This window comes from Triturus cristatus, chromosome 5_1 (genome assembly GCF_964204655.1).
Source record: "Triturus cristatus chromosome 5_1, aTriCri1.1, whole genome shotgun sequence".
Lineage (NCBI taxonomy): Eukaryota > Metazoa > Chordata > Amphibia > Caudata > Salamandridae > Triturus > Triturus cristatus.
Window position 1 is genome coordinate 68,749,419 of NC_140587.1, and position 20,885 is coordinate 68,770,303.

The 20,885-nt window shown below is 46.9% G+C and overlaps 1 protein-coding gene across 2 annotated transcripts in view; it reads right to left on the reverse strand.

Moving 5' to 3' along the window:
- LOC146830200 (uncharacterized) overlaps positions 1-20,885 on the reverse strand; it is a 241,268-nt gene that overhangs the window by 109,045 nt on the left and 111,338 nt on the right. Inside the window, exon 4 of one of the 2 annotated variants that reach the window (XM_085604029.1) lies at positions 7,668-7,754. The exons of the other annotated variant lie outside the window; for it this stretch is intronic. Within the exon in view, the coding sequence (XP_085460155.1) occupies positions 7,668-7,754 (87 nt within the window). The remainder of the gene's footprint in view (positions 1-7,667; positions 7,755-20,885) is intronic. 2 annotated transcript variants of the gene reach the window in all.

Consider the following 20,885-nt stretch of genomic DNA (forward strand, 5'->3'; position numbering starts at 1 on the left):
ATCTTGCGGTGGAAGAACGAGGCGAGGGAGTCGCAGAGATCTTGTGAAGGGGTGATGTCGTTGTTGCCGGTGCTGGGGTTGGAAAACTCCTTGACGATGCTGAAGAGTTCCTTGCTGTCGTGGGCGTTGTTGTCCAGTCGCTCCTTCAGTGATTTCTTCTTGGTGGTGCGGATGAGCTGGTGGTGCTTGCGGGTGGCGTGTTTGAGGGCGGTCATGTTGTCAATGGTCTGGTCGAGGAGCCAGGCTTTCTCGAGGGTGCGGCAGGTCTTCTTGGAGTCCTTGAGTTCGTCGGTGAACCAGGGGGCCTTCTTGCTTCTGGGTCTGCTGGGAGGGTTCTTCAGTGGTGCGAGGTCGTCGGCGCAGGCGGTCAGCCACTGCGTGAAGTTGCGGGCTGCTTCGTTGGGGTCCGTTGTGCTGGCAGGTGGGTTCTGGCAGAGGGAGGTGGTGAGCTGGTCGGCGGTGATCTTGCTCCAGCTCCTGTGAGGAACCTGTTGCGGGTGGTGGTGGGTTGTGGTTTTTCTGAAGCTGAAGTGGACGCAGCTGTGGTCAGTCCAGTGGAGTCCGGTGGAGTGGCTGAAGGTGATGTGTTTGCTGGATGAGAAGATGGGATCAAGCGTGTGGCCGGCGTAGTGGGTGGGGGTGTTGACCAGTTGCTTGAGTCCGAGGTTGGCGAGGTTGTCCAGCAGGGTGACGGTGTTGCGGTCCTTGTTGTTCTCCAGGTGGAAGTTGAGGTCCCCTAGGAGGATGTAGTCGGCCGAGGGGAGGGCGTGTGGGCTGATGAAGTCCGTGATGTCTTCGCTGAATTGTGTGCGTGGTCCCGGGGGTCTGTAGATGAGGGTGCCTCTGAGGGTCGTCTTTGGGTCGGTGTGAATCTGGAAGTTGAGGTGCTCGGCGGCGGCGAAGGTGTTGTTATGTTATGTATTGGCATTTGTAAGGCGCATATATCACCCGAAGGTTTCATAGCGCCAGTAGATACTCAGATGATAGGCGTGCGGTCAAGCAGTATTAGAATAGCCAGGTTTTCAAGAGTTTACGAAATTTCTGATGGTTGGGTTCAAGTCTAATGTGCAAGGGAAGAGCATTCCAGCTCTCGGGGGCAATTTTGGAGAAGGATCTATCTCGGTTTCTGACGGTTCGTACTTTGGGGACAGTAAGAAGGTGCATGCTGGAGGATCTGAGTGTTCTGGTCGGGCGGTAGTCTGTCAGTTTATTTGCAAGATAAATTGGACCTTTGCCGTTCAGAGATTTGTGAACCAGACAGCACATTTTAAACTTAATACGCTTTTTTATAGGAAGCCAATGAAGCGACCTCAAACAGGGGGCAGAAGAGGTGCGAGAGGGGAGATCAAGAGCCATCCTGGCTACAGTATTTTGGAGGACATGGAGTTTATTCAAGAGATTCTCGTTTATAGAGGTGAAAAGAGCATTGCCGTAGTCCAGGCGGCTAATAATTAGTCCCTGGATTAAAGGCAGACGAGAGGAAAGAGGGATCCACTTGAAGATTTTCTTTAGGTTACGCATGAGCCCAAAGCTGATGTGGGAGATGTTATTTATATGGTCAGCCAAGGTGAGTTTGTTGTCTAGCATTATCCCTAAGTTACGCGCTGCTGCCTTGGGAAGGGGGCAAGGTCCCAACGATGCTGGCCACCAATCGTCTGTCCAATGCCTATGAGCATTTCCAAAAAGCAAAATCTCTGTTTTGGCAGCATTGAGTAAAAGGTAGTTGTTTGACATCCAGTCTTTTACTGCGAGCATGCATTTTTGGAATCTCAGTTTGGCATTAGTGGGATTGGGTCCCAGGGTGATAAGGATTTGTGTGTCGTCTGCATAGGACACGGTTTCAAATCCGTGGACTTTGATTAATCTTGCTAGGGGAGACACGTAGAGATTAAAAAGCGTGGGGCTCAGTATGGAGCCTTGCGGTACACCTTTATCTACTTCCTGATTTATGGAGGAGAATTTGCCAATCTGGACCTTAGAGCTCCGTCCAGTCAGGTAGCTTTTGATCCATAATAGAGCAGAACATTCGACACCAACCTCTGCCAGCCGTTCTATCAGAATGCTGTGTGAGATGGTGTCGAAGGCAGCGGATAAGTCAAGTAGTATTAAGATGGCGGACTGTTTAGCATCCAGAGCTAGCCTGATGTTGTCCACCATTTCAAGTAGGGCTGTTTCGGTGCTGTGAAACGCCCTGAATCCTGACTGAGATGGATCTAATAATTTATTAGACTCAAGGTGTTTAGTGAGTTGGGTGTTAATTAGGGATTCCAAGACCTTGCCGAACATCAGAAGGAGAGAGATGGGCCGATAGTTCAGAGGTTGTGATGGGTCAGCAGAAGGTTTTTTCAAGATGGGTTTGACGGTGGGTTCTTTCCAATGTGAGGGAACCGTCGAGTGAGAAAGTGAGAGATTAAAGATTTTGGTCAGGTGAGGGGTAAGAATGGGGGCAACTTTGGACAAAATTAAAGAAGAAGCCGGATCTGTTGGGGAGCCTGACTTAATTCTATTCATAGTGAGGGTTACTTCATCTTCCGTGAATGAGTGAAATTCCTTTAAGATGGCGATGGGAACGGGAGGGGCTATGTTAGGTTCTGCTTGAGAGATGGAACAATAACAGTGAGATTGGTGAATTTCTTGTAAATATCATTGATTTTGTTGTGAAAAAAAGAGGAAAGGGTATCAACCCATTCGCGGGACGCAGTTGTGGCGGGCTGGCAGGACGGGGGGTTAGAGAACTCCTTAACTATTTTATAGAGTTCTCTGTGCGAATTAGCGGCCTGGTCTATCCTATGCCCCAGATAGACTTTTTGGCTAGGGCAATGTCGTTCATGTATTGACGGTGGGATTTTTTGTATTGTGATCTGTCATTAGGATCTTTTGTATGACGCCATTTACGTTCGTGAGCCCTAACGACCAGTTTCGTTGTTTTAAGTTCTATGGTAAACCATGGAGACAGTTTGTTAGGACATCTGTTTAGTTTACTAGGGGCGATGATGTCTAGGGTAGTAGTGATAGCTAGATCTAGGTTAATCGCTGCCAGGTTGGGATCCTTGAGCGATTCGATGGGTGCGGGGGAAAAGTGTGAAGAGAATGCTTCAGGACTGATCTTATTCCATGGTCTGCTCATGTTAGGATCCATCCTTGGTTGGGGTGGAAGTGAGTTAAGATGAATGTGAAAATTGATCATGAAATGATCGGACCAGAGAACGGGTACAAGACAGTCAATAGTTATTTTGTTGGAGTTTGTAGATCAAGGGTATGACCGGCAGAATGGGTGGGGCCGATCACTAGCTGATTTAGGTCTAGCGCATTCATACTGGTGATGAGTTCAGTGGTGTGTGGGTCCTGTGAAAGTTCAATATGATAGTTAAAATCCCCCAATAAGAAGAAATTCTCCGAGGATAGAGCATGCGAAGCGATGGTTTCGGTGAGTTTGTTTACAAAGTTCGTTTTAATTCCTGGAGGCCTATATAGGAGGGCGCCTTTCCAAGATTCTTTATTCCCCAGAGTTACTGTGAAGGTGCAAATTTCACCCCAGTCTGCAAGAAGTGAGTTGACAAGATGAAGCTTGATGTTGGCCCTATAAACGATGGCAATTCCTCCACCTCTTTTATCTGTCCTGTCCAGTCTTGTGATTTTATAATCCTGGGGGAGGGCAACTGCGATGTCTGGTAGTGAGGATTCTGATAGCCAGGTTTCAGTAATAAAGAATAGGTCGGGTTTGTCAGAATCTAAGAGTGACCAGATTTCTAGAGAATGTTTGGGAAGGGATCGAGCATTGCAGTATAAGCAGGTGCTTAGGTATGGGGAGTGTGTTGGGGGTAGGTCTGGTGTTGGTAGGTGCTCTTGATTGGTGTCTGCTTAGAGAAGGGGACCGGACCGGTGGGCTGTTACTGGAGGGGAGGGAGGTGATATCCAGTATGTTGGTGGCTGAGTTATTGGTGTTCATGGCAAGAAGCTCCTGGCGAGAATATTTGATGAAAGCCATGGGGGATGGAGTATGGGGGGAGTATAGATGCGAACGAACAGCGTTGGAGTCGGTTGTGATGCGGATGGTGTTCTTGTGGACGATGGCGATGCCTCCTCCGGTCTGGTTGACGCGGTCCCTCCTGATGATCTTGTACCCGTCCGGGATGGCGATGGCGATGTCGGGGGCTGAGGAGGCGTTCATCCATGTTTCCGTGAGGAAGGCGATGTCTGGTGATGTTGTGTCGAGGAGGTTCCAGAGTTCCACGGCGTGTCTGTGGACGGAGCGGGTGTTGAGCAAGATGCACTTGAGGTCGCTGCTGGAGCTTGGCTTGGCGGGCGCGGTGCAGGTTCGGAGGCAGGTGAACTTGCAGGTTCTGCAGGTGAAGGGTCCGTGAATGAGTTTCGGGGCGGCCCGGCAGCAGGTGGGGTTCCTGCCGGCATTGAGTGCGTTGAGGGCAGCGGCGTCGTAGGTCTGTCGGGCCGTCTCGCATCGGTGGGGGCCAGGGGTCCTGGCACTGGGCGCGGTCCAGGCGCGGACGGGTGCAGATGGGCTTGCCTTCGGCGCGCCTTCGGCGCACAATCGGCGTACCCGCTGCGCGTGACCGCTTCGCGTCCGCGCGGTCGCCATTCAAGGACAAGTGAGAGGGAGGAGCAGCTGGGAGGCGGGAGCGGGGAGGACACAGAACAAAAGGGGGCATGGCCGCGTGAACGGCGGCGGGAAGCTGGGAGCGGGGCGGGCAAGGCACAGGGGGAAAACAACCACGTTGATACAATAAGGCAGTCCGAATACAACAATACAGCAAATTATAACAAAAATACGGCGGAACTGCAGGGGCAAGGGACAGCGAGGCAGGCAGCTAGGGCGGCAAGGCAGAAGGCACAACGAGGCTGCGAGCAGCAGCGAGGGGCACACACACAGCTGGTGGCCGTGCGGCGCGGGGGTGTCCTGAGAACAGGTCACCCAATCTTTGATGATTGTTGCTGTACCTCGGTCAGACGAATGGGGGAGCGGTGAGAGGCATCAGAGACTGCAGCAGCCCCACTTAGATGTGGAACATGGGGGCAAAAATAGGCAAGAACCATGCCCGTACTCTGATTGCTGCCTCAGGTGTTCAGAGGCTTATTTCAAGCACAGATGGGTGGTGGTGAATGGGGGGTGGTGAGAGGTAGCAGAGCCTGCAACAGCCCTACTTGGAGGTGGAACGTGGGAGAAAACAGGCGGAAAACCCTCCAGCAGTCTGGGAGCCTCTTCGGGTATTTGGACTCTCACCTTTAGCTAGGTCATGCACGGGAGTGGTTGATCCAGGTTTGTCACAGCGATTTGAGACTTCAAGCAGGTTTCGAAGCACTCTCTATGCATATTTTAAATAACTGGTAACAACACGTCTTGCAAACTACTGTGCAGTCAAGTTAGACCTAAAAAATTAAGTGTTATAGCTACAATTGTAGAGACCTTTTTACAGGAGAAATTATTATTTTTGGGAAATTAAAATATAATTTTTCCTTACTGATGTCAACTACCTAACATTTAAGTGGTTCTTAGAACCTCAGTAAATTTACAATATACTTCTGGTGTGTGGTAACTTTACTGTTCAGCTTAGAACAAAGATGTAATATTATGCTGATGAAAGCCTAAGAAAACTGTGCACCTTGCCCTCCATTTATAGAATCTTCACCTTAACTTGCTGAGAAACATCTTTATTGGCTAAGCTGAAGACTTGTACTCTCCTGCTCTAGCAGACATAAATTCCTGCTCCATCGGAGCCAACGGTATATAAGTCATTTGTGGAGCCTCCTGGAATAAACCCCATTGCTTAGCAGTAACTTCTTTCCTTCCTCCCATTCAACCAAGGGCAGGAGAATAGCATCCATTGGTGCAGCAGGTGCAGTGCACCAGGGCTCAGAGGCATGTGGGGCCCATCAAACCCTAATTATTGTTGTATTTTACAATGCAAACAGCAGCTAGGGCGCACACCTCCTTTCTTTCTCTAGGGCCTGTGAAAAACTGGTCACGCCACTATTCATTATTTCAGAAGGCAATATGCAAATATCTTCACATTCCGCATCCAAGAGGGCAATTACTTAGTGTTTCATGGGATTTGTCACTTCTCTTCACAGAAAAAGTGTATTCACTGATCTCATTAAGATCTTTCCTCAGAATAATTTGAATCATTGTTCTCATTAATGCCATTCTCCAGAATAAGTTGAGTCGCTGATCTCATTAAGAGCATTCCTCAGAATAACCTGAGTCACTGATCTCATTACTGTCTTTCTCCTGAATAAGTTGAGTCACTGATCTCATTAAGAGCACTCCTCAGAATAACCCGAGTCACTGACCTCATTACTGTCTTTTTCCAGAATAAGTTGAGTCACTGATCTCATTAATGTCATTCTCCAGAATGAGTTGAGCCACTGATCTCATTAAGAGCATTCCTCAGAATAACCTGAGTCACTGATCACATTACTGTTTTTCTCCAGAATAAGTTGAGTCACTGACCTCATTAAGAGCATTCCTCAGAAAAACCTGAGTCACTGATCTCATTACTGTCTTTCTCCAGAATAAGTTAAGTCACTGTTCTCATTAAGAGCATTCTCCAGAATAAGTTGAGTGACTGATCTCATTAAGAGCATTCCTCAGAATACACTGAGTAATCAATCTCATTAATGTAATTCTCTAGAATATGTTGAGCCACTGACAGGGCCGGCTTTAGGGCAGTGCGACCGGTGCAGAGCACTGGGTACTGACCTGTGGAGGGGGTGCCGACCTCAAGGGGGGCGCTGTGTTTAGCAATAGCTTATGATTGGAGATATGAGGGACACTTTTGCCCGGTTGTAGTGAGAGAATTCGAGGAGATGGTCATGGGGTGTGGGGTGCCAAAAATTATTGTAGCACTGTGTCCCACCAGCGCTAAATCTGGCCATGGTCCCTGATCTCATTAAGAGCATTCCTCAGATTAACCTGAGTCACTGATCTCATTACTGCCTTTCTCTAGAATAAGTTGAGTCACTGGTCTCATTAATGTCATTCTATGGAATAAGTTGAGTCACTAATCTCATGTATGTCATTCTCTAGAATAAGTTGAGTCACTGATCTCATTAAGAGCATTCCTCAGAATAACCTGAGTCCCTGATCTCATTACTGTTTTTCTCCAGAATAGGTTGAGTCACTGATCTCAATAATGTCATTTTCCAGAAAAGGTTGAGTCACTGATCTCATTTGTGTCTTTCTCCAGAATAAGTTGAGTCACTGATCTCATTAAGAGTATTCCTGAGAATAACCTGAATCACTGATCTCATCACTGTCTTTCTCCAGAAAAAGTTGAGCCACTGATGTCATCAGTGTCATGCTCCAGAATAAGTTGAGTCGCTGATCATCTTAATGTCATTCTTCAGAATAAATCAACATAAATATCCCTCCAAGAGAGTGACATAACCACTGAACCCCTTACAACATTAAAGAGAAAACAAATTATAACCCCAGGAATATAAATCCATTGCGGTTATCAAACCAGCAGTTCATGGCTTCATGGTGACCTAAACATTTTAATATGGAGTCAGCCTGGGTGGATAAAGGTCTGGAATAGAATAGTGCTGTTAGAATGGTCAGCAGAGATAGGCTGTGAGGTCAAAAGAACAGTGGCATTAACTGTGAACAATGTCTGAATAAATGTAACCATTGAGTGATGCCAAAAATGTACCATTATCATTGACAGCAGGTTCATCTTTGAGAGATGATGTTGGCTTCGGTGACACTGAACGGCCAAAGCTGATGGGGATGTAATGATCTGTTGGGGTAAAAGTTAGCAGTCAGGAAAAGGTAGATATGCATTTGGTAGCATTCCCTGTAATTGAATGCATGTGGCATTACTATGACTTATAATTGCAATTAATGTGACATTCATTTGACAACATATCTTGTATCTGAATCCAAAGAACCTTCACATGACAACATACCATGTTTACATATTCATGGGGCATTTATGTGACAGTGTAACTTTTATGTGGTTCAAGGGCCATTCATACCACATCAGAACATGTATATGATAATAATTTCAAAGCATACCCATTTATCATCATGCATGTGAATTCCATCTAACAGCAGACTATGCCTCCAAATTCATAAGATAGCCATGTTACATCATAGATTGTACCTGTGACCAGACTCAATAACACATCCATGTACCAACACTCCCATTGGTCTCCATCTTTCCGAGCAGCTAAAACATAAAATAGCAGCACAGAGGGCGGCTGGGCAAAATATAGAGGTGTAAATAAAGGGAGACAGAAAATTGGCAAAAGAAATAGTGATACCAAAATATCGTGATGTAGAAATATAGTTGTCAAGAGGGTAGAGCCAGATTCACAAAGGTAAACTTACACTTTTGTGTAGTTTATGATCGTATGCTCTTCTCATCTGGATTCATGAATAGTATTTTTATGAGTACAGAGTGCGGAGACTCCACTGTTGTAAAGATACTATTCGTAGACTGTTTTGTGAATCAAAAACAATTGTAAACTTAAGTTTGTGAATCAGGCCCAATATTTTTAGATAAGTAATATTGTTGCTAACAATATTGATTTTTTTAATTTCATTTTCAATAAAATAGTTGTAAAAAAAGAATGTTTTTTCAATTACTTTATTGTGTTTTAGTTCAAATATAAATGTTCTGTGTTTCTATTTTTTGTGTAATTATTACTTTGTTTTAAATATAGTTCATAATTGCAAATTTATTGCATTGTATTCTACAGATTTATTGTTTAATTAAAATCATTTAATCCTTAACAGTAAAAATAACAAAGCCATAAGTTTAAAAAAAAAATAAAGTGAAATATGGATATTCATAAACAAGTAAATGTAACGGCGCAATAGCAATGTAATTAGTACAGGTAAATGAGCTTAACTGCAAATTTAATGCAAATTTCAAAAAGAACCAAATTCATATTAAACAAGCCTTGGCATGGCCAATAGGTCTCGCCTTTGGGACCTATATAATGTTCAGCTATGCAGCACATTATCCTGGTTACTACAAAATCTACTGTTACTTCATGTGTCACTGGTAAACACCCGCACACACCCAAGATTGGCCGTTTGTGCTATTTATTAAACACTGTAAATGCAATTCATGACCAAATAGGGCAAGACTGCAACCTAAAAGAAATTAAATAATGAATAAAAATAATTTTATTGGTATAATGCCATTACTAACTGCACCAGTCGGTTGCAATTAAAAACACTATATTGATTAATTGCAGGAAAGACATGACGCATGTTACTTGATTATTTTTGCATCTTCTTTATGAAATCTGCAAGTAAATGAGGGATGAATTTGCCTTATTTTTATAGTTTTAACATGCTTTCTGTAATTTTGCATTGTGGATACTAGTCGTCATTAGCCAGGGTTTACAATGTGCAGGGCCTAGATGGAGCCGAAAGGCGTTCCTTTCAACGTATAGTTTGCCATGGAGTACTTAATTAATAAGCCAGACTACCTAATGTATCACAAAACCTAAAATAATTCAGTGAAAACGGTCTGATAATTATCAGCTACCTTCGGGAGAATGACTAAAGCATAATGCTCCTGTGGCGCACTAGAAAACAACAGCAATACATTACATAAAAAGTGTACTAAAAAGACATGCAATTTTTGGACTATATTAATTAGAACACAACACAACATATCTTTCCATTAATGTCAGATGCCCTACATTATTATCCTAGTATCACAGATATATTCTTCATTTTTTCCTATGAAATGCTTGCTTTTTCTTAAGAATTTGAAAAAGTAATTTCTGGTCCTGATCAACCTGTGAAGTAGCAGGCAAGCGTATTAAATCAATAGGAATACCACATATGTCCAGGACTGGAAATAAGGTATAATGATGACAAGCAGTGAGTTCACAAAAGCGTAAGTAGCACGTACAGCTGACACAAGAACACTCACACTTTGGAATATTCATACAGCAGAGAACAAATAGAGGACCTTAGTTGAGAACAAGCATTCATTGGTTTCATGGAAATAGTGGGGGGTGGCAGAAGCAACACAGAGGAGGAAGGGAAATACAGGAGCAAGACAAGGGGTTGCCTAAGCTAAATGATGGATGGTGGGATGGGGGAGGACACCAAAGCAATACAATGGAGTGAGGGGGCACCAAAGCAACACAGGGAGGGAGGGGGCAACACCAATGCAACACAAGGAGGTTGGGAGAGGTATAAAAGCAACATGAGTATTGGGGTAAAGCAATACGAGGGTGTGGGTGGGGAGCCTGTAGGAAAGTAGGATCTGCTTCTTATGGTTACCTCCACTTTTTGCTGATGTTTCACTGTTTTTCAACTTTAGTCTGGCTGGAGCCCGGCTATCCAGGACCCCAGCCTAGCTGCTTCCTCTCTAAATTGTTTCCATGTACATTAGGTACACTCCAGATTGGATTCTGGGGTACCCTTATAAGTCCCTAGTATATGGTATGCTATGTACCCAGGGCATAGGTACCCCAAAGGCCTACCAGGGGCTGCAGCATGTATTATACCACCCCTGGGGAAGCCTTCCAAAATGACACCACAGGTCTGCTACTGCAGCCTGAGTAAGGTGATACATGCACCCCTTAATGAGATATAGGTTCACTATATCTCACCCTATCACTGCACATATAAACCTATCAGTCACCCCTATGGCAGGCCTTATCAATCCTGAAGGTAGAGTGCTTGGTTTTATGTGAGAGGGTGCCCATGCATGAGCAGAACCCCTCTGCCGCCTTCGTAATATATTCTCCGGGGTTGTCTGTGATGCAGCCTGGCCATATACTCTTAAGTGCATTATTACCTCGCAGTAAATGCTAACTTTGGGATGGCTGCACAGAAACATGTTGTGTTTGGTGTCAAACACCTTGGAATCATACCCCCACACCAGTAACTGGTGTGGGAGTATGATCCCACCCTTCTACAGGGAGAGACATGACAGCACTGGTATACCCAGTACCAGCTAACAGAGCCCAGGCATCACAAAAAGGATGCTGCCAGCCACAGACACAAGTCTGGCCTCCTGCTGCAGACCGATACTCCGGCAGGGGAGGCCGGGACAATAGGTTTCCTGTCACAGGGAGGTGTTCCCACCTCCCAGACAGGCCTTAGTGGATTAGGGCTGGGTGGGTGCACTCCAAGATTGTTTTGAAGTCCAGCACTGGGGGCACATTTGGTGTCCCTGTGCATAGTCCAGTTCAAACCAGTTGCAAGGGCTACTAGCCCCTGCTCTGGCATGAAACTGGACAAAGGAAATGGGTGTAGCCACCCCTCTTCCCAAACCCTCGCATAGGTGGGTCCCCAGAGTTAGTCCAACCCTTTCCTTGGGTATAAAGAAGGAAACCCTGACTACAGGACTTTAGATTACACCTGGATGAAACTCTGATACAGAAATCCCGGAACTTCGATGATCTACACAACTAGATGACTAAAGAATCTCCCTTGGAGTAAAGGAGTTACTTCCCTGCAAGGCAGGCATCAAAGAAGCATCTGACCGGTTTGCATCTCAGAAGCTCCTGCCGGACTCCAAAGTTTTGGCAACACAGAAGGTGGGTTTCCAGACTTTCAAGAGGCTGACCTGAGTCTCCAGAAAAACTGAGACCCGTAGCCCTCGTGGGTACTGTGGAACCGGAACCCCTGGACACCGTGCACATTTGCAAAGTGCATTAGCTTCTCGATGTCCCTTGAGGCTGTGCATTGAGTCACTTGTAGCCCAGACCCGAGCACCTTTTTCACCAAAGATTGCTGGCCTACACTCTACAAGTGTGAACCGGCCCCTTGTGTTCTCACTCGAGGTACCTTCGCGATCCCTGGTCCGTCAACTGGTGGTTCCCTGTGAAGGCAACTTTAACTTTAATTAGGATTCCCTGGTTGCTCCAGACGTGCCCTGACTCTCCATTGCTTGGGGAGTCCCCTGGACCTTGCTGGTCCGCACCGAAGCATCTTTACTCTTCCTGCATGGGTTGCTGTTGCCAAGGCTTGTTGTGTCCAATCCGGGTACCAACACTGCAGCAGTCAACAACCTTCGTGGGACAGTTTGAGTCCAGCTCCTGGTCATCATCGACACCTCCTGGTCCTTGTGGCTGAAGAGTCAAGCTTCCCCTCTTCGCACCTGAAGCACCCGACATTGGTGGGCATTCGACTATCGTGCCCTTGGTCACTGGCAAGTGACCCAGACTCTGTCCCCTCTGCTTTCAGGTTCTTCACATCTTCGATCCAGGCTTGGATCTCTTTGGATACTTCTCCTCTTCCCGGCAGCAGCACTTTGCAGCATCTCGCCATAGAAAACGACGGCGTGATCCGACACCATTTGACACCTATGCACCTGGCTTCCCTGGGTTAGGTAACACAAGTACTCCGGTGCTCCTGTGGGTGTTGGCCCTAGAACAATCTACGTCCAAAAGGGTTTGTTCCTAGTCCACCTCTAAGTGTCCTTAAACTTTAAAATTCTAACCGCGAATTTCCCCATAGAAGCTAACGGAGCTCGCGGCTGTGTTCTCACACTGCACACGGCCCCCGTGGGTCCCCTGTGTCACTACCTTGGGTGGTCCCTTGGGGTCCCAGCGATTCTACAGGCTCTAGGCCTTGTATCTAGTTAAGTTTTGGTTCTTATACCACTTTCTTAGTATATGGTTTGGTCCGCCCCTAGGGCCTAACGTATATTGTGCTTATTTACTGTGTTTTTGTAAGTGTAACTTATGTGCTTTTGCCTCCAGCCTCATAAAGAGACTAGAGGGGTGTGTTTAGTAATAAATACATATATTTGATATATGTACCTGGTGTGGTTCTCCTTTCATTTAGCCATTCAGGAGAAAATAGACTAGTAAAACAAGCTGCTTTACACTCCTTCAAGACTTAGCCTGAAGGCTGCTCTTCATAGCCACCACTAGGATAGCTTTCAATAAAGGTTGTCTTTAACCTATCACCATAAGGGGTTGTGTGGACTGATGCAAGGTGCCCACTATAACTAGTGGACAGCATATACCAGGCCAATTTCTCACACACCCACACCAGTAACTGGTGTGGGAGTATGATCCCACCCTTCTAGAGGGAGAGACATGACAGCACCGGTATACCCGGTACCAGCTTAAAAGAGCCCTGGCATCACAAAATGGATGCTACAGCCACAGACACGAGTATGGCCTCCTGCTGCTGACCGAAACTCCGGCAGGGGAGGCCTGGACAGTAGGTTTCCTGTCACAGGGAGGTGTTATCACCTCCCAGACAGGCTTTAGTGTATTGGGGCTGGGTGGGTGCACGCTGAGAGTGCTTTGAAGTCCTGCACTGGGTGCACTTTTGGTAGCCCTGTGCATAGTCCAGTTCAAACCAGTTGCAGGGGCTACCAGCTCCTGCTCTGGCTCGAATCTGGACAAAGGAAATGCGTGTAGCCACCCCTCTTTCTAAACCCACCCATCGGTGGGTCCCCTGATTTAGTCCAACCCCTTCCTTGGGTATAAAGAAGGAACCTCTGTAACCATAACTTTAGATATTCCTGGACGAAACTCTGCAACTGAATCCTGGACCTTCGACGATCTGTTCAACACCAGATGACTGAAGAATCTCCCTTGGGGTAAAGGAGTTACTCCCCTGCTTGGCAGGCACCAAAGACGCATCTGTCCAGTCTGCATCTCCGAAACTGCTGCTGGTCGCTGAAGACTTTGCAATGCCAGAGGTGGATTTCCAGACTTCCCAGAGGCCGAACTGAGTCCCCAGCAAAGCTGAGACCCGTAGCCCTCAATGGGAACCGTGGAACCGGAATCCCTGGACACCTTGCACATTTGCAAGGGCTTCAGCTTCCCGACGACTCTCAAGGCTGTGCATTGGGTTACTTGCAGCCCAGACCCGAGCACCTTTTGCATTGAAGATTGTGGGCCTACTCTCCACAAGTGTTCTAGCCCGCTCCTTGCATTCCCGCTAAAGGTACCTTCGCGATCCCTGGTCCTTCGACTGGTGGGTCCCTGTGAAGGCAACTTCTACTTTCATTGGGATTCCCTGGTTGCTCCAGATGTGCCCCCACTCTCCATCTCTTGGGGAGTCCCCAGGACCTTGCTGGTCTGCACCGAAGCATCTTTCTCCTTTCTGCGTGGGTTGCTGTTGACAGGCTTGTTGTGTCCAATCTGGGCACCGACGGTGCACCACTCGACATCCTTCGTGGGACAGCTCAAATCCAGCTCCTGGTCATCCTCGGCACCTTCTGGTCCTCGTGGCTGAAGAGTCAAGCTTCATCTCTTTCACCTGAAACACCCGACATCGGTGGGCATTCTTCTAACATGCCCCTGGTCACTGGCAAGTGACCCAGACTCTGTCCCCTCTGCTTTTAGGTTCTTCACATGTCCGATCCAGGCTTGGATCTCTTCGGACACTTCGCATCTTTCCGGCAGCAGCACTTCTTCGCAAGCTGCCATTGAAAACAACGACTTGACCCGACACCATTTGACACCTATGCACCCAGCTTCCCTGGGTGAGGTAACTCGAGTACTCCGGTGCTCCCGTGGGTGTTGACCCTAGAACTATCTAAGTCCTTGTCCACTTCTAAGTGTCCTTTAATTTTAAAAATCTAACCGTGACTTTCCCCATAGAAGCTAACAGGAGCTCGCGGCTGTGTTCTCACACTGCACATGGCCTCCGTGCATCCCCTTTTTCACTACAGGTTCCTTGGAGTCCCAGCGATTCTTCAGGCTCTAGGCCTTGTGTCTAGTTAAGTCGTGTTTGTTATACCACTTTCTTCGTATATGGTTTGGCTGGCCCCTAGGGCCTAACGTATATTGTGCTTATTTACTGTGTTATTTGAAGTGTAACTTATGTGCTTTTGCCTCTAACCTCATAAAGAGACTAGAGGGGTGTGTTTAGTAATAAATACATATATTTTATATATATATACCTGGCGCAGTCTCCTTTCATTTAGCCACTCAAGAGATTATAGACTGGTAAAACAAGCTGCTTTACATTCCTTCAAGACATAGCCTGAAGGCTGCTCTTCATAGCTACCACTAGGATAGCTTTCAATAAAGGTTGTCTTTAACCTATCATCAATAAGGGGTTGTTTCGACTGGTACAGGGTGAGCACTATAACTAGTGGAGAGAATATATCAGGCCAACTTCTCACACTGTTCATCTCACACTACATGAATAAATAACTACAGGAGAGTGCTACAAGCATTGTTGAGTCAGGCTGCTTAACACTGTTCATCTCACACTACTTGAAGAAATAACCACAGGAGAGTGCTACAAGCATTGTTGAGTCAGGCTGCATGACACTGTTCATCTCACTTCATGAAGAAATAACCACAGGGGAGTGCTACAAGCATTGTTGAGTCAGGCTGCTTGGCACTGTTCATCTCACACTAAATGTAGAAATAACCACAGGAAAGTGCTACAAGCATTGTTGAGTCAGGCTGCTTGGCACTGTTCATCTCACACTACTTGAAGAAATAACCACAGGAGAGTGCTACAAGCATTGTTGAGTCAGGCTGCTTGGCAGAGTCAGGCAGTGTGGCACTGTTCATCTCACACTACATGAAGAAATAACCACAGGAGAGTGCTACAAGCATTGTTGAGTCAGGCTTGTGACACTGTTCATCTAACACTACATAAAGAAATAACCACTGGAGAGTGCTGCAAGCATTGTTGAGTCAGGCTGCTTGACACTGTTCATCTCACTACATGAATAAATAACTACAGGAGAGTGCTACAAGCATTGTTGAGTCAGGCTGCGTAACACTGTTCATCTCACACTACTTGAAGAAATAAACAAAAGAGAGAGCTACAGGCATTGTTGAGTCAGGCTGCGTGACACTGTTCATCTCACTTCACGAAGAAATAACCACAGGGGAGTGCTACAAGCATTGTTGAGTCAGGCTTGTGACACTGCTCATCTCACACTACATAAAGAAATAATCACAGGAGAGTGCTACAAGCATTGTTGAGTCAGGCTGCTTGGCACTGTTCATCTCACACTACATGAAGAAATAACCACAGGAGAGTTCTAAAAGCATTGTTGAGTCAGGCTGCTTGACACTGCTCATCTCACACTACATTATGAAATAACCACAGGAGAGTGCTACAAGCATTGTTGAGTCAGGCTGCTTGGCACTGTTCATCTCACACTACATGAAGAAATAACCGCAGGAGAGTGCTACAAGCATTGTTGATTGAAAATCCCCTAATTTGGTATGCATGAGGATTCGTGGTATTATATCGTAATCCTCTCGCATAATTAGTATGTACATAGGTCACCAACATTGTCATCCTCTGCTGTCAAGTATACTGAGCATGGTTGCAACTAACCTCAGGCTTGTTTACTAATTTGTGACCACAGAATATCGATCTAGGTAGGACCCCTGTGGATACCTATAGTATAAAATATTCACGCCATCACTAAGTAGGTTAGAGGAGAGAAGCTTACACACTGAGGTCCTTCATACTGATTCGTCAAGCAGCGGTCTGACTTTCCTTGCAGGAAGTCTCATCCAAGACCGAGACAGAGTCCTTCACTCACTCCCATCAGGTAATGGGGTTCAATTTCTCCTAGCTTAGGCACTAATATACATGCGTCCACACCCATACACAAATTAGGTTCATGGGGCGCATTTAGATAGGGTCCGCACTAGTAGGAGTACGCCGAATTACTGTGCATTCTATATTTGCATATATTTACTGTTATAGAGCAATGGTAGAAATCTGTCTACTATTCTTTTTTTTTGGCAATAGCGACTGTATATCTTTGCTTCTGTTTAATGATTGCTGAAGCACATGCATTTTACACAAGAATGATGCTGGTTCAATAAATACTTATTGAAAACACTCCATCATTTATTCTGTGTACTTCTCTGAGCACAAGTGACTGAGTGATAGGGGCTGTATTGTTTCCACGATCTCAGAGGGGTCAGGGTTATCATGTTCCGTGGTTGCCAGAGACTAGCAGCCACGCCTTGGTGAGAATCTGTTGACAGATAGTGGCACTGCGAGCTAGCTGGCCTTCAGGCTAACATATCATCAGGGGGTGTCTGGAGTTAGTCCTTCACCAATCCCTTAGTTTATGTTGTCCAAACAGCGTTTCCTGAGTTTTCTTAGGAACTACACTACAAGACATTCAGATGGATCCCCACCAAATCCAGAAAGACGGTCACCCATACTCTCATCAGCAGCAGACTCCTCTACAGCAACGCACTCTACACCTGCGTCACCCAGAAACGTCTCAGAACATTGAAAATGCTGCAGCCAGAATGGTCCTCAACCTCCACCGCAGCACTCACATCACCGAACACCTTCAAGAACTCCACTGACTCCCAGTTAACAAAAGAATCACTTTCAAGCTCCTCACACACACCTGCAAAGACCTCTACAATGCCAAACCAGCAACCCGGCCCACCGCGCAGCGGTCGCGCCGTGGGCGCGCCGGAGGTGCGCCAGAGGTAAGCCCGTTTGCGCCCGTTCGCGCACCGGGCGCGCTGGCGGCTGAGACAGTGGAGTCACCCCCACCTAAGCGCATAATTTATACAAAAGAGGATCTGTGTGCTTTGAATCCTGTTAATTTGGCACAATGTCAGCTCATTACTGCCACCAACAGCCCTCAGTCTTTGACTTGTGGTCTGTTGAACGTGAGATCTTTAGGTAGGCATCATGTAGAGATCGCGCTCCTCATAGAACAATACGACCTAGATGCCTTGTTCATGACTGAAACATGGACACGGCTAGATAGTGGGGTTGAACTGGGGCAGGCCTGCCCCCCAGGATACAAGATTAGGCATAACCCACGTATTGGGGCCAGAGGAGGAGGTGTAGGGCTTATCTATAGAGAGTCATTGGATTTCTCTCCGCTAGAAATTAAGAAAATCAGGGACCTTGAACTGATGGGCTGTTCATTGAAAGGACAGGGAGGTGTACTTTTTACGGTACTTGTGTGCTATAGACCCCCTGCTGGTGCTATGTCGGCTGTGTCCGAACTTACAGACCTGATTTATGACCTATCTAATTCACATGCCAGATTATTAGTGCTGGGGGATTTTAATCTATGGCCTGGCGGTCCAACAGACTCAGCTTACTCTTGCCTCACTCAGGCGTGTAGTAACATAAACCTGGAGCAGTTGGTGGCCTCAAAAACCCATCAGAAGGGCCATACCCTGGACCTGATCTATGCCAATCATGGTCAGGTAAGGGTGGAAAATATCCTACCACAATGTTGGTCGGACCATGCTTTAGTTCTGTTCTTGGCCGACCTTCCGGAAAACCACCCAAAGTATAGTAGCCTGGGAAATGTCAAGATCGGTAGACAATGGTCTAGGCTCCTGAGGAGTGAATCTCTTCCTAGTCTGCTCCCGGACACCTTCCACCTGGATGAGAATGTGGAGCAAAGCTATGAGATCTTCATTCAGCGTATCACGGCGTCTTTAGATAAGTTGGCCCCATTAAGAAAAAGACGAGACAGGAAAAGGGTTGCCATGCCTTGGTATTCGAGAGAGCTTCTCCAACTAAAACTCCAGTGTAAACGGGCAGAGAGAAAGTGGCGGAAACATTATTTGGCATCGGATCTGCTACTTTTCAGGCGGGAATTGGCAGCATATAAGATCCAGATCAAAGGCGCAAAAGCAAGGTTCCTTGAGGAGACTTTGTTGTCAGCCTCTAATAAAGCTCAGGCCCTATTTAAAATGGTTAATGAGTTATCTCGACCGGCCAGTGCGTCCACCGCCATTCCTGCCTCTCAGTCACTTTGTGATTCGTTGGCGGCGGCCTTCGAAGACAAGATTGCGACCATCTTGAGTAAAATGAATCCTAACATCTCGGTGACCACTCCCTCGCCTACACTGGAGGTGGCGGATGGAAGAGCAAGGCTGGATAGTTTTCCCGCCCCTTCCTTTTCAGAATTTGTGGCTTTAGCTAATAGTGTGTCTTCAGGCTCGCCTTTAGACGTTCTTCCGCACAAGTTCTGGAAGGTGTTTGGGCGGGAGCTGTTTCCTCCTCTCCATGCAATCTGCTGTCAATCTTTAGGCTCTGCCCAGGTTCCGGACAGCTGGAAGCTTGCGGTAGTTTCTCCGCTGCTGAAGAAGGAATCACTGGACCCCTTATCTCCTGCTAATTATAGACCGATCTCATTGCTCCCGTTCCCGATTAAGATCCTGGAGAAATTGGTCACAAGACACCTTTCCAATTTCCTGGAAGCTAATGATTATCTAGATGCAGCGCAGTTTGGGTTCAGACCAGCCCATGGAACCGAATCAGCTTTGGTATCCGTTTTGAGCGACCTTCGTTCGCGTGCCGATCATGGTCAGGCAGCCTTTTTAGTGCTGCTTGACATGTCGGCAGCGTTCGATACGGTCAATCATGCCATTTTGACCAGGAGGTTAGAGGAGGCTGGGGTGATGGGCCTGGCCCGAGATTGGCTTGTTTCATACTTGACCAATAGACATCAGGTGGTTGCCCTTCCCCCCTTCAAGTCTACCATCAGAAGGGTAGGGCAGGGCGTACCCCAGGGTTCAGCCATCAGCCCTATTCTTTTTAATCTTTACCTCCGCCCCCTGGTCCAATTAATTAAATCTTTTGGCATAACGGTTACCAATTATGCTGACGACACCCAACTCGTCTTCTCCATTGAGGGGGAGAAAGCGGTGTCATTGGAGGCCTTCCATCACTGTATGGTCTCCACGGCAACATGGCTAAGTAACAACTCGCTGCAATTTAACAGCTCCAAGACGGAGGTGTTGCATTGCTCAGTGGATCGTGTTTCACGTCCTCTACCGCAAGACTTCTGGCCCCCTTCTGTTCAAGGCACAGTAGCAGCAGCAAGCTCGGTTCGCAATCTGGGTGTGATCATGGAACCCAATCTTCAACTTGAGGGTTTCATTGACAAAACAGTGTCTTCCTGTATGGGGCTTCTACGTACCCTACGGAAGATTCTTCCTTTGCTCCCTGCCCATGCCAGACCAGAAGTAGTGCGTAGTATCATTCTTAGTAGACTTGATTACTGCCATGCACTACTTCTGGGGGCTCCCATCACGGCACTGGGCAAACTGCAACGGGTCCAGAATTTTGCCGCCAAGCTAGCACTCTCTCGCCGACGGTTTGACTCATCATCTGCAGCCCTTAAAGATTTGCATTGGCTGCCTATTGCTCAGCGGGTCGAATACAAAGCTCTGTGTTTGGTCTTCCGGGCCTTACATGGTTTGGGACCACTCCCCTTACAGGAATTGTTCACTTGGTACAGCCCTGCCAGACTTCTCCGCTCTGCGTCAGCTAGCTTGGTAACGGTCCCCAAAATCCGGAGGAAGCGGATGGGGGGACGCTCGTTTGTCTACATGGCATCCAAGCTGTGGAACAATCTCCCACTGTCGCTTAGATGTGCTGGAGACTTTCTACCTTTCAAAAAACAATTAAAAACTCATCTGTTTCCTAGGATAGAGTAGCCTGCTGCTGTTTACACAGGTTTATTTGGATTATAGCGCCAGGATGCCCGTTGGGTGATTGGAGCGCTTTACAAATATGTTATACATACATACATACATACATACATTCCACGTACTACTCAGCTCAACTGGCCTTGGCAACCATCCCATGGATCCACAAGACCAGAACCGGAAGAAGATCCTTCTCCTACCTCACCGCCAAGACCTGGAACACCCTGCTTCTCCACCCCAGGCTATCCTGTCACTGAGCCAATTCAGGAAGGATCTCAAGACCTGGCTCTTCGACTGAACCCCAGTGCCCAGATCAGCAGCCCCTCTCCCCCAGCACCTTGAGACCCTCATGGGTGAGTAGCTATGCTTTATAAACCCCTGATTGATTGATTGATGGTTTGTGAGCTGGTTTTCCCTTCTCTGTCCATGGCTCTAGCTTGTCTGCAGGAAACAAAAAATCTTGCACAGGAGTGTTGTTACAGCAACCCTTCAAGGACAGCTTCCCCTTTGAA